The sequence below is a fragment of the Xenopus tropicalis genome, chromosome 7, assembly GCF_000004195.4.
Source record: "Xenopus tropicalis strain Nigerian chromosome 7, UCB_Xtro_10.0, whole genome shotgun sequence".
NCBI classification, from domain to species: Eukaryota; Metazoa; Chordata; class Amphibia; order Anura; family Pipidae; genus Xenopus; species Xenopus tropicalis.
Window position 1 is genome coordinate 88,169,989 of NC_030683.2, and position 14,756 is coordinate 88,184,744.

A 14,756-nucleotide genomic window follows, 5' to 3' on the forward strand; every position below is an offset into this window, starting at 1 on the left:
ACTTACACGTGCACTAGCAGGCATTTTTATACTGAAATCCACTCAGTGTGAGCTCACAGGCTAAGAAAAGCCAATGACCAGCCCTTTGCACCACTAGCCTTAAGCTGGCCATACACGCACCAATGATATTGTACGAAACCTTGTTTCGTGCGATATTCAGTGCATGTATGGCGACTCGGTGAGGCGACAGATATCTCAAAAGGCTGCGGATATCGGTCGTCTCGCCAATCAGCCAGGTTAAAAGATTTTGATTGGGTGCCATTGAAGGCACCTGAGCAAAATCTACCTTCAAGGCTGAATCGGCAAAGGAGGTAGAATTCCTCTTGTTTCTACCTCCATATCTGATGATTCAGCCCTGAACATCTGTGGAGGGTGGGAATGATCTTTTGTGTGACCAATGGACGCACAAAAAATCAAAATTGCTTAAAGGCATGCACAAAATCATTCTGTGAATTCTGCAATTTTGGGTTGTGTTGCCATATTCCTCAGTGTCACAGTCTTTTAATTATTTTCAACTAGATAGGGACAGCTTTCTGCAATTCTAGAAGTGTTTACCTCCTAAAGGGCCATTAAACCTTTAGCTTCCCTATGAGTGTGCAAACTAAAATATTAAAAATGTATATAATTATTTTGCATTTACTTTATTTCTTCAACTTTATTTCTACTACTGGCTCTGCTTGCAGTTTTTATCATATTCATCCATAACTAGAATATGTGAGTATATGATTGCTTATGCACAACTGAGGAAGCCATCAGTATAGCAGAAATATAAATGATACAATAATGGAGCAAATACCCATGGTTTATTGCTAATGTCTAGCAGGGTTGATTTTTGGTTGGCTCAGTATCAGAACTAGAGAAAAGGTCCTGGAAGTCACTTATTCAGTTCAACCCCTAGAACAGTTTCACCTTAGGATATTGATATGGAAAGCCCATATCAGACATAACGAGGCCCCATACTATTTAGATGCCAAAGTTGCCCCTCAGGGGAGCATTAATTATTTTCCCCACTACTTACCTTGCCCCCTCTGAGGATGGGGCCCTGCCAACTAAGTAGAATGGGTCCCCAATTAAAAAACAAACTAGTAGTTTAAATAGACTGCACCATCGATCCCCTAGTTACATTTAAATATACCTCTGAAGGAGTTAACTTGCATTAATACCTTTTTAGACAGGAAATAAACTATTACTTCTATTCTACTTTATCCATCATACTGTGTAATATTGTGGCATATTATATATTATTCCCAGGTTCTGCATCTCTTCTTGTTTGAAAGCATAATTAGTTGCTAGTTGCACGCTCGGTGGAATTCTTCTCCTTGATTTTAATCCCATAAAGATGATAAAATATATCAAACGACTAAGCCATACAATAAAGATAAGATCAGCTAATGGCATGAATCCAGTTTATGAATAAAGTTTCAGCCAACAAGGTGAATCTATGCATGTATTTATGCTGGCGCAAGGGAGTTACCTGAGAGAGTCCATAAAGCCTGCAAAAAGGATGTTCTTTGGGCCCAGCTTCTAACATTAAAGCTCATATGAGAGTTTTCTATTTTGGCTTTTCTACCACCATTAACCTTTTCATCTCCAAAGCAACAGTCTGAGCGTGACAGAGCGCTTCACAATTGTTGCTTTTGTCTAGGCACAAAGAGAGATTCTCTTCATGCTTTTACCCTAAGGCAATGCATGCACAGAGCAATGACCTCAAATGAGACCGTGATCTGCAATAAATGCAGTCACTATTCCACCAAACCGGGCACACAACAGATGTGCTACAATATGACATTGTGGCGTGTCTGGAAAACCTCTAATTCTACACATTAAAAGAAAAGATAATTAATCTTTAGAATCCATAACTGCTGACATGTAGGTGACTGTGGTATAACTTTTTAAGACTGAAACTTGGTCGCCACGATTCTTTACCTTTTTTATTCCAACATCGCTTAACAACAAACAAAAACCTGCATCCTTTCTCATGTGGTACTTCTCATGATTATGAGACAATAATTTTCTAGAGCATTATACTCCTCTAAATATATAAGGAACGTGCTAAGAAAAGTTCTGAAAAGGCCGATGCATTGAAAAGTTCTACAAAAACCCTACTAGAAGGAATATATACAGAAGCAATGTGCTTAGCTGATTTATGGAACATTTCTCCAAAACACCCACTTGTCCCGCCCATCTGCCTCCTTTCCCAGGCTGAGCGGGGGAGCTGGCGGCACTAAGCACACTGCACTGTAGGATAGGAACCAATCAGCAGCTAGGTGGTAACTGAAGCCTGTCTTTACTTGTGTAAATGCAGGGCTGTGATTGGTTATCACCCTCCTACTGTCCTTCTGGCCTTCAACAGGGAGCTCCAATAAATGGACCATTTTGATTGCAGATAGTGATCATTTGTAGCCCAAAGTGATTGTTGACATAGATTATTCATTATTGCCTATAAGATTAGGGGGATTTTTATTTATACTACATGTCTCCTTTAAGACTGGCAAAGGAAAGAGCCATAAGTAGCATTTGAAGGCGCAAAGACTGGTTGCAGAGCTACTTTCATTGCTTTTTCAATGGAAATAACTAAGGATTAGTAAGTAGTAAGGACAGATTCTACTACTTTTTGGATTATTCCAGGTGATTGCATGAACGGTTTTGTTTGTTTTCCTGATGATGCAATTTCTTGGATTTCAGTCAAATATGAATATGAAAATTTGGTACAGTACTCAGCCAAATCCAATAAATATGGATTCACTGCACCTCTAGAAATTAAATAAAAATAATCCATGGTGTTTTAATTACAGTTTGCTTTAGCAAACCAGGTGGTTTTAATCAAAAAGTTAATAATCAGTGTCCATGGCCATAAACTGGAAGTTCTTTAAAGGAAATGTAAACCCACAAAACAGATTAACCATTTACATTACTTTCTTTTTCTAGTTTTCAAGATATAAGAAGTTTTTTACATAATGAATTTGAGACTACAGTGCCACACGCTGTTCATTTGGGCTGACCAGACAAAGTCAGCAGAAAACTAGTGAGAAAAGGAAAGTCTTGTTACAATGCTCTGCTCAGAAAACAAAGTAAGCAAGGTGAGGAGAGTTATATAACATTTCTCTGGTCAATTCTAAGGAAGCCACATTGCAGGAAATGAACAGCAGGTGGCACTGTTGAGAGTTTACATTTTTTAAGTGCCAATCAGTAGCTCTTTGGATTAAATGGAGCTAAGGTTGTGTGCATTGTAGCATCTCTAGATAACCAGATAATCAGTTTCATTAGAAAGAAATAATGGGACCCAGAGTAAAGGGTCCTTAAATGGAACACATGCCTTCCACTGGAGGTAATATTGTTCCATTATTGGTCCGGAACTTCTAGGAAATCTTAACCCCAAAGGGAATTTGACATAGTGAAAATTATTGAAGTTACAGTAAAATGTACACAATTTATGTAACTTCCACATAAACTGCCACTAGGCCCCCTATATGCTGTGTATAATAATAGAGTAGCTGCCTGCTGGCTGATTTTGTAGCACACAAGGGGCATGGCCTAACAAATTGGTACTGCATGCTTGTGGTCATGGGGGGTCCATATAAATACTTTATATGGGCCCCAAAGTTTCTGATAGTGGCCCTGCTGGGTAGGAAAATCCCTAGACAAGGCCAGTTATCATAAGCAATTATTATTACAGGAACACTAATACATGTATAGCACGAAATGCATAAAAGGCATATTTTGTCCGGTGGAAAAAAAAAACCCTTTTTCTAGGCAAACTAAAGCAATCCCCATTAGCTGTAAATTGACTAACATGCGTGTCAGAGTTGCATTTTTGTTTAATTAAATTCAAGGAACTATAAATACACTGAAAGTGTGCCAGTCTACACACTGCACTCAGATGCTCCCAATGACAGGATATTTGCACAAATCCAGAGATTTCTAAAGTATGATAATTAACAATATATCAACATAATCCTAAATACCTGTCATTAAATCCTTTAAGGCTGAAACCTCAGCTGTACCACACATACTAATGCCTCTGGGAGTTAAAGGATTATTCATAACAAAATACAACATTTGTTCTCAGGAAATATTATATTGATCTGAGCATATTTAAATGTACAGGCGGCATGGCATCAATACATTAGTGGGAGAGATGTGTCTTAGTGGGGGCGGAAAATTTCTGAGTTGTCAAAGCTTCATGATTAAAGTGAGACGAAGGATGATTATTAGTATAAATGGTGCTCATTGGTGCCATCAGTTATAAGGGGTCCTAAGTGAACTGGGTCACATTGGTATTCTATGACCTGTATTAAAGGTCAATTTATTTTGTCACTATGGATAACAGGCAAAAAAAAAAAGTGCTCCATTTTTTGTTTTCCCCACTACTCTTTCCCAAAAGGTTACTTAGCATAGTTGTTCTTCGTCCTTTGCATCTATATTGGCCATTAAACATAAAGATGAACAATACTTTGTAATACTTTTCATATCCCCTAAAAATGTAGCAATTCTGGCAGTAAAACTGTTAAATGTTTCATTGTTATAGCATTAATGTAGAGGAAAACCACCCACGATTTACATGCACCACTGGTGGAGGAGAACAGGTTAGTGTAACAGAATGGGGAAGAGAGTTCCAAGACTAAAAACTATTACAAGGCTAGCAACATCAAGACCATCAATGCCATTTATCAGTATATAAGACATGGTTACTCTGTACTGGTGTCTGTCGGAAGCTCCAATATAGTTCGGATATACAGGAAAGGCTACTATTAGCCATTTAGGGTGATGGCACACAGACGGATTTCAAACATTTTATAACCTTGTGGTCAGAGAATAATCAAGGGTGGGTGCACTTTATTAACCAGCAATTATTGCTTGGAAATGCCAACTGCTGTGTTATTTTGGACAACAACCACTGTTCCAAAAGCTTTATTCAATCACTGGATGATAAAATTCTTGAAATCACCCCTTATGCAGTTATCCTCACATTGCCACAGAGCCAGGTGCTCATTTGCGCAGCTGATCAGCTGTTTGGAAATACATGGTCTTCACACACCTCTCGAATGAGATATTACTGGTCCTTCAACCATTTCCCTGCTGTAGATTGTAACATCTACATTACTGGCTGTACCTGACAGTCTGTGCTGGAGTTTGTACATTTCTAGTTTCTTTGGTTTATGCAGTGTTGTTATTTGTCACTTGCTGCTGCTGCTGCAAGATCAAAGAGGCCAGTAGGCAAATAGTTAATGGCACATTGTTCAGCATTGATCCTTTGTAGATGGGGATTGTACCCTGCTCACTCCTTACACAAACTAAAGGTGGCCATACACGTTAAGATCCGCTCGCTTGGCTATCTTCTCCTGACATCACCACCTAGGCTAATTCAGTCGTTTTGGCCTTGGGGCCAAACAATTGAATTAAAATGACGGTAATGGGCGCAGTCGGTTCAGGGACTGCATCAACGAGCCAATGCGGTCCCCAATCCGACTACATTTTTTAACCTGCCCAATCGATATCTGCCCGATTTCAGGCCAGATGTCGGTCAGGTAGGCCCGTCGCTTGTGCCCTTACACGGGATAACCTGCCGAATCAGCAGTCTAAGGGACCCATATCGCCAGCTACAATCGGCCCGTGTAAATGTTCTTTTACAAGAGCTGAAACCATACTAATGCAAATTAATAAATATAAAAGGTAGGAGAACCTGCGACTGTAACAATGTGCCCTACTTCTATTTAACAGGCAGGGCCCTTTAAATAACAGACTTATAACTAAGAACAAGAGAAAAACAAGATGCTAAAATCAGCAAAATCACGTTATTTAAAAAATGTGTCCCAGAGAATATACAGCTTTGTGCTTACAATGCAAAAGAGTCAGCGTAAAGTTATTTCTGGTTGAAAGAAAAGGAAGGTGGCCTTTTATTTCCAAAGCTTATTAGCATACCTAGGGACATTCCAGACTTCCACAGAAAGACTAACTTCAGACCAACTTTGTACTAAGAAACATCCAAAAAACTTAACTATATCCTTGTAAATGATAAATTCAAGGGCATTCCTACCCACTTTACTTAACACTTAGTGCCTGTTACAGATGCGTTTGCCCTCTGTGCCAGATTTCAGTCTGAAGTAAAGGAAATAGCTCAGAATGTGCATTATATTGATACTGGCACAAGCCTTAGCATATGGGCATACTTTAGCATTCAAGCACTTGCACCTGTACCCATAGTAAATGATCCCAATAAACATGCTTTAGTCACTTTTGTGTGTTACAGTATCTAAGACTTGTGGTTAACTTGCCACTGGAAGCACAAAAAAGAGGGTTTCTCATTGAGCACTAGGACTGATAAGCACAAAATAATTCCTAAATGATTTAAGAGAACTGATAATCAGTGATTTAACAAATATTACAAAATATATATCCTTGTAAATAAAAACTGTCCCACATTTTCTACATGGAGTGGCCTTCCTCAGACACAAACAAAATAAAGTGACAGACAGAGAACAGTATGCATCAAGGGTGACTAATTAGTATTAGAAAAAAGGGTAAGTAAATCAGTTGCAAATTATACCTTTTAATGTATATATTTCCCCTCAGTAGGAAACCTCAAAGATAAATGTATTTTTGCCATCCACAGAGATATATTATCATGCTCCTCCTCTCTTTTACATCCTACCTCCCTTCTGTTCCACCACTGCCCGTCTGCCCCTGTCCCTTCAGCCTGTGCCTTTCACCTTTGTTGCATACTTGCATTCCAAGCATCCATTCCCCTCTGCTGTCCTCTACTTTCTTCATTTCAACTCTGCTTCCTACAGACCCTGCATTCCACATGCGCTCATTCCCTGTTACCCATGCATTCACCTCTGCTGTTTTTCATCTCTTTACCTTGCTCTCTCATGCTCGTCTGTTTAAAATCAGGTCTCATGTCAGTTCCCCCTGTGCTGCTGCCAACCCCTTACCCCTCAACTGCTTCCGGTGTTTCCTTTTAGTTTCTGTTATCTCCCACTCGCTCCTTCTCCTTGCTCCTGAGCTGTGTCTCGCCTTCTGGGACAATATTATTCTCAAAAATATCTTCTGGGACAATATTATTCTCAAAAAGAGCACTAACGCCCGCTATGCAGAAAAATGCTCTTTTCATTTTAATAAGCACAGAATGAATCTGGGAACTGCCATTTGGTTTACACTCTGAACACCAAGCTGTCAAAGCACTACACAGATGGATTAAATGTGGAATCGGTGACAGCAGGTTGATAATAAATCAGTAGGCTACTTCCTGTGTGGGTGGTAGAGGAAGTTCTATATTAACACTGTGTAAATGAAAATGTAAACCAATAGAATATATGTATAAACAGCTTGTGTACTTAATAACATGCCAGGCACAAAAGATAGGGGTTCTTTATTCCAGAGAATCCTAAACAGAAGCTAAACTTCCTATGTCACTGTACATATTAGCCCTCCCCCCAGCAAAAAACTTATTAAATAAAAAAAAACTTATTAAATAAATGACACAGGATTTAAGTTAGAATCTAAATTTGACTTTCAGAAAGACCAAATAAAAATGTGTTAATACAATTGATGTTAACCAAGTAAAAATAAACAAGGGAAAATTGGGAAGTCAGAACGATTTGGACGATGGAGAAAAAGCTAGGGCCAGTACCCCAAATTCATGCACAGTGTCCCAGATCTTGTTAACAGACTATATTTTTTTTTTTTTATTTTTTTTTTTTAGAATTTTCGGGCACACTACTCTTAACTACTTTCCCTCTCAGTGAGCAACAAGGATTTTCGGTCATTATATTACTGTATAGGGTGACCAAGCTGGACCAAAATGTAAATGTAAATTAAAACTCTCATTGTGATCTTGTGGCCCAAGCCTTTTGGCATCATAACAACCTTCCTGAGATTTAATGGGCAAGTGATTCTGTCTCTAACCCTCTGGCAGGCATAAACTCCATGCTCAGCCACTCAGAATTTAGGAAATAACCACTGATTAATCATTTTAAAAAATATTCACAAACAGGACTTTTGCTATTACTCTCTATATACAAGTATCAAGACAAACAGGAAAGTAACCCCAATCCTCTGTGGCCTAACCAAACTCATCCCAATATGCCTAGTTTAAGACCTTTTCCCAGCAAATGAACAGCTCTACTCTCATCACTTTAACCTCCTGGTGCACTCCAGGTATAAGGGCTGACTAAACTACACTATGAATTAATTAATCATAAGGCCATAGCACCTAAGGAATTTCTTTGAAAAAATGTATTGTTGCTAATATTTCAACAGCATGCAATACACCTTTCTCAAAGATGCATTGAGCTAATAAATTTAAATAGTAGCATTTGGACAATAAACTTGCTTGGCAATAAGCAAATGACTAGAAAGGCCGATAGTTCCAAAACACTAATGGATAAATGAAATATTAGCATTTTGATAATAAATTTGCTTGGAAATGGGCAAATGACTAGAAAGACTGACCGTTCCAAACCACTAATGTATGGTTGACTAATTTAGATGCACAATCTGGCTATAACTATGCAGCTTTACACACGGGGGTTTATTAAATTTCTCTTACAAATTGCAAAACCAAATGGCACTTACCTAACAGAAAGAGTGAAGTCCCCAGGATTGCTCTTGCTAGGACGTGCCAGGAAACTTCCATGTCCTCCATTGGTCAGAAGTAATGTCTCTGCCTCTTGACCACTGATATTTGGATGAAACCATCTAAAATGAAGAAAAATACAAACATTCTTTTTTAGAATAAAGATGAAGTACATCTACATAAGTGTGCCATATGTGTTTCAAAAGTCATTAGGATTCCAACCCACAAAGCCTTTCAGTTGTCCAGTAATAAAAAGTACAATTCTCAATGTCCATGTTTGAGCAAGCAGCTCTGCCAAAACACCAGTGGGTGGATAAGGTTTTATGCAATTTGAAAATTCTTAACCATATTAACCATTATTTAACCAAAACTAGATGAAGATCAAAGTCACTGCTGGCTCATTTTAGAAGGGAGCTGGTACTCATGCTTCAGAAAGGGAAAACCCTGCTCTGTCATAATTGGCAATACCAACACTCCTATCAGTTATTGGAACGTGTCACTTTAACATATATCACCATCCCGAGGACCTCCAACAGGCATTTGTTTTTATTAGTAAATTATGTATGCCCAACTATCTATGTCTTTTCCAAACAAAGATTGTCCTTCAGAAACTCCAATAAGAGCTTAGAAACTACCTTCACTTTTTTTATTTCAGTCATCCTGTGAGAAATTCTGGTTAATGTTGGTTTATTAGGACCAATAATGCCTAATACCTTAGTCCTGTGCACAATTCTGTTGCCTGTATCATTAGACAATCTCCAGAGTGAACAATCATTCCAAAATTAATCATTCACAATGATCTACCAAGCGGTTTGACACAGACAGCCAACCCCAGAGGACTTGTGAATCTGCCTATGTACCACAATTTCAGAACAAAGCATCAGTGCCAGGCTGATAGGTATGGCTGTCCAAGGCATGCCCAACCCCAAACACCCCGCTCTTTATCTAACCAACTGGTGGACACCCCTCCTAAATCCTGCAGGCAGCACACAACAGATCTTTATCCTTTCCACACCGCACTTCATTGCACCCTAGGCACACACCTCTTCTGCCTACCCCTAGTTCTAGCCTTGTAAAGCACCAAAATATAATCTTAAAGCAATATCTTAGGAAATTCTAATCTGAAATTGCAGATCGCTTTTTCTTTCTCATAATTCTAATATCTACTCCCTCAAGGTTCCCTCCTAACCAGACACACATGCCAATGACAACATGTACAACTTGCAGAGTAGAAGAAAACCAATGCAAATGCTGCCTTTCTTCACAATACATTATGCTTTCATTCTGAATTCCTACAGGCAGTTTACATCTATACCTATAACTGGTCCGCAAAACTTGTTTGCCATATTCAACACCTTTCCCATTCTTCACCAACAGTACCACTAACCTTTCTACACAGCACTCAGGACTTTGTGGACATTTTGGAAGAAGTTGGGTAAATCCCTATAAACATCATCTATTTACTTATTTCTAAGTCGCCTTCTTTAATTCCTCCCATTTTCTGACTGAAGTCGTTTAGCTTGTCTGTCTTGTCCTGTATCGAGCATATTTTTAAAAAGTCCATGCATGGCCCATCCGGTGTCTGTAACTGCTGCCTACTGCTAGCCAGAAAAGACCTCTCACGTAATGTGTTGGACATTGGCATCTCAAACTGACCACAAAATAATAACTGACTTTTCACATAAAACTGGTCCTACTATCCTCCTTTAGGATTAGTATTTATGGCATGTTCCTAAACCCAATAGTGAAAGCCTGCTGCCTTTGGGCAGCACATCTGTGACACTTTTCATCATTCTGAATTTTAAATAAGAACTGACGGATTGTGTGGTTGTTTTTAGAGTATACTTTAATGAATTTAAGCTGCTGTACATAATTGTAAAATATTTGACATTCCTACATATAATTCATTGTTTTTATGCTTAATTAGTGCTCTAGTCGGCCAGTGTTTTAATGAATTTTTAGTATTATGATATAGGACAATAATAAATACTTGGTGTTATGTATTTTCATCACTAAGAGTCTCCCAATGCGAGGTGCAATGTAACCTGATCATCGACGGTTACTTGCCTGACTTGGGTGCAGATGGAAAGACATGATCAAATCATTTATATCAAATATATATATATATATATATATATTTATATATCTGCAAATATATTTGAATAGAAGGGTAGAGTGTCAGGCCTTTTTTGTTCTAGGTATAAAAAGAAAACAAAAAGAGAAAAACTATAAAGCATTTTTTGGGGGGATGCAAGCAATCTCTATAACAATTACAATGATAAATATCATGCAGAACCCAAATGGAGTAGAACATCAGCTAATCCAAGCCTTTGTTTAATTCCATTTAGGTACACAAAATTTTTCCATGGTTAGATTTCACATTTCAGACATAACTTCAAGCACTGGGAACAGAATTCTGCTCCTATCTTAAATACCTGTGCAGACTATGTGGTAAAACAAGCCACACCTGAGCATGACAAAACTCAACACCTGTTATTCCAAGTGCTCTTCTATAACAACAAATGTACTTTATTATTTCAGTGTCAGAGTCCTCTGTAGTTTAATAGTATTTAGCACCGCATAATACAGGCTACATACAAAAGAAGCATATACAGGTATAGGACCTTTTGTCCCGAATGCTCGGGATCTGGAGTTTTCCGGATAAGGGATCTTTCTATAATTTGGAACTTCACATACCCCCCAACTGTCCCAATTTTCACGGGACAGTCCCTCTTTTGACAGCTCAACCCGCAGTCCGGAATTCTTACTGAAAAGTCCCTCATTTCCCTTTGATTTCCTGAACTGAATCTAAAAAAGATACAAATTGAACTAAAAAGTAGCTTTTGTCAGTAAGTCCAGAAAGTTAACAAGCTTCACCTGCACATTGTTTCCCATATTTAATTAAATAAGTAGCTTTTGGCAAAGAGCCCAGAAAGTTAAGAGATACAGTTGTAACCAATAAGCTAAGCACAGGTCTCTTGGGGGAACCGAGACTTGCAGCTTTAAGGGCAATTTCACCTTTTTTAGCAAAACTGTAATAACACATATAACAGGACCCTAAAACCCCCAGAAATGCATTCAAACTTTAAATAACCTGTAAACTTAGTCAAATGGAAGTGGTATTTAGGGGGTGTGGTTGCAAAAATGTGCAAAAAAAAACTCGCCACACTGTGTGCGGCATTTATTTTTGTCCCTCTTTCCATTTTCAAAATGTTGGGAGGTATGTCTTCATAGTATGAATCTACTAAAAATCATGTAAACATTAAATAAAACACAAGAGGACTGTTTGCCTCCAATAAAGACTACATTTATTTTAGTTATTCAAGTCTATAGGAGATGGCCTTCCTGTAATTTGAAGCTTTCTGGATAACTGGTTTCTGAATAATAGATTCTATACCTATACACGCAGTTGCAGATTTTAATGCAAGTTTTGGCATATATAGACATAAATGTGGTCACAATACATAGGGGCACATTTACTAATCCACAAACGTCCGAAAAGTGTCTGAATTCCTTATATTTTCGTAATGATCAGTATTTTGCGATTTTTTCGTAAATTGTCGTGACTTTTTCTAGCCGTTACGACTTTTTCGTAAATTGTCACGACTTTTTCGTAGCCGTCGCGCCGAGTACGAAAGTTTCGGATTCATTCAAGCTTCAGTATCGTGACTTTCCTTGGGCCAGGTTGGAGCTGCAGAGTGCCATTGAGTCCTATGGGAGGCTTCCAAAATCATGCAAAGTCTGAAAGGTTTGCCCGCCGTTTACGAGCGTTCAATACGAAAAAGTCGCGACAATATACGAGCAAATCGTAATGGCTACGAAAAAGTCGCGACAATTTGCGCAAGTCGTAACAGTTACGGAAAAGTCTTTACGCCGACAAAAAAAATCGCAAAAAATACGAAAAAGTCGCAAAATGTTCGTTTCTAATCCGAATTTTTACCATTCGGATTCGTGGATTAGTAAATGTGCCCCATAGTGTTTATACTACAGTATAAACACTATCAAAAAAATTTCAAGGTTAAAAAATTCTATGGATTGAAAATGCTTGATTAAATGCTCATAAATACAGCAATTTTTCACAAAGAGTTCAAAAAGCAATAAAAACACAAATTCTAAATGCATGAATCTTGTGCCCAAATGTTGGAGCCCATAGGAGTTCAGATGAAGATTTGTCAAGCAAAGGTGATCTTTGGAACAAAATCTGGATGAGCCCCAGGAAGGTCATATAATACTGTATTTCCTAGAACAGATCTCTGCTTTGTAGCCCATCACACAGAGGTGATCTTCAGCAGCAGTGAAGTGGTTACAAGGACCCCCCAAGATGATGTAAGCATGAATCTTGCATGTCACAAGTGAGATACACAGATGGCGAACCTTCATGTTTGTGTAGATCACTTTGGAAAAATGTTAGTCACAACCAGAATGTATAAACACACGTGCAAGGAATGTTTTAGACTTCTTTACTTCAGAAAGGCAAAACTACTTTATGGGGACAACAGACTCAGGCAGAAAAAATGCTACTAAAGGGAAAACTCAAAGACTCAGAATGCATTTATATTACAGAAAGTTATATAAAAAAAGCTTTCTGTACTTATAAATGAAAGTGAACCAGTTGCCCCAGATTTTCTGTTTGTACATGAAAGAGAACAAAAAAAAATTCCATTTAGGTTAAGTTGAAATATTTTTTTTCTGCAGCATGTATGGTTTTTCTGATAACGGAATGCTCTGTGAGATCACAGAGAGCAGAATTCAATAGTCAGCAGCAAGAATATACTCATTAAGTTGGTAGATCTTGCTTGTGTTTTCTAACTTGCAGCAGTCAGATAAAAGCTAATTGCTGATTGGTTTCTATTGGCAACTGCCCTCATGCAATTTAGAGTCTGTTTGTAAATCAGGCCAGATGTTTATTGGGTCTATGTATATACAATGTTGAGGAAATGCATGGAACACTCACTAATGACAGAAGTAAAATGATGTGAGACATAGCAGCTGTATATCAGGCAAAATCAAGTACACTGAACCCTGGAAATCAGAGGTTTATATTAAAATGCACACAATTAACATATTTGAATGTAAGCTCTTGCGAGCAGGCCCTAGCTAGTGTCTCCGATCCTCATCCAAATGTAACTGCAAACCATTTTGTGAACAAATGTACATGTTAACTGTTCTGTCTTTTGTACCCCCCCTATTCTGTAAAGCACTGCGTAAATTGATAGAGCTATATAAATAATAATAATATCAAAAGACCGATTTGGTAGAGTTGGTTGAAAAGGCTCCAACAGCCAATGCCAACTTTTGAAATTTAGAACACATGCATCAATACAGAGGGCATCATAATACCATGACTTAGTATGACTCAATGCCAGTCCCATTTCTATCCCTCAAAAATACAACCAAAGAATCTTGGGTGGAAAGGCAACAGCTACAATTACTTAAATATAAATAAGGGTAAATGATCAAAACAGACCTATTTCATTATAACATTAGAATAGCATGTTGACTTATGTGTAAAACCATAAGCTACTTAAGGCTGCATATAAATTAAGAACAGCTTAAAATAAATAAACATTACCCCTTTATCCATAAAGCCCAGTCTAAGGCTAACCTTTGCCACCTATCTTCATTGCCTTCTGTGTCCCTAAGCCTAGCTCCAGGCCTACCCATTGCCAACCCCGCCTTAACCTCATCTTACCTCTTTTCGGCTACCCGGTGCTGTTAACTAAGGTGAGAGGCTCCTGCACTTTCTCTACCTGCTATTTAAAGGCTAAGCCCATCCCTCTTCTATTCTTTCCTACAAAACCTATAATGACCAACCTGCCACAGCCACCTAATGTCCCTATTTACAAGAAAGAGTACATCATTTTAGTCCTGCAGCACAATAGGTACCCATGGGTTACCCAGAAAAAAAAAGTACCTGGGTAGGATTTTTGGATGTGGGTATAGATGCGGGTTGTGTTGCAGGTCTTATATATATTTTTATTATATTACCTATATTTATATTTTTTTTATCTTTATCTTTGAACATTTTTTTTAAAAAAGAACTTCCTGGTCACTGGGTCAGGTTGCAGATAAGGCAATTGGGGGTCGGCTCAAGTAGTGGGTCCAAGCTGATTAAAAAGCAATTTGCAGGTTGTGGGTCAGGGTTTAAAAAAAATGGCTCTGTGCAGGACTGTAGCAT

At 38.3% G+C, this 14,756-nt stretch overlaps 1 protein-coding gene across 1 annotated transcript in view; it reads right to left on the minus strand.

The window, feature by feature from the left end:
- ptpn11b (protein tyrosine phosphatase, non-receptor type 11, b) overlaps positions 1-14,756 on the minus strand; it is a 71,313-nt gene that overhangs the window by 25,083 nt on the left and 31,474 nt on the right. The window contains exon 2 of the mRNA NM_001015717.1: positions 8,578-8,700. Coding sequence (NP_001015717.1) covers positions 8,578-8,700 — 123 coding nt within the window. The remainder of the gene's footprint in view (positions 1-8,577; positions 8,701-14,756) is intronic.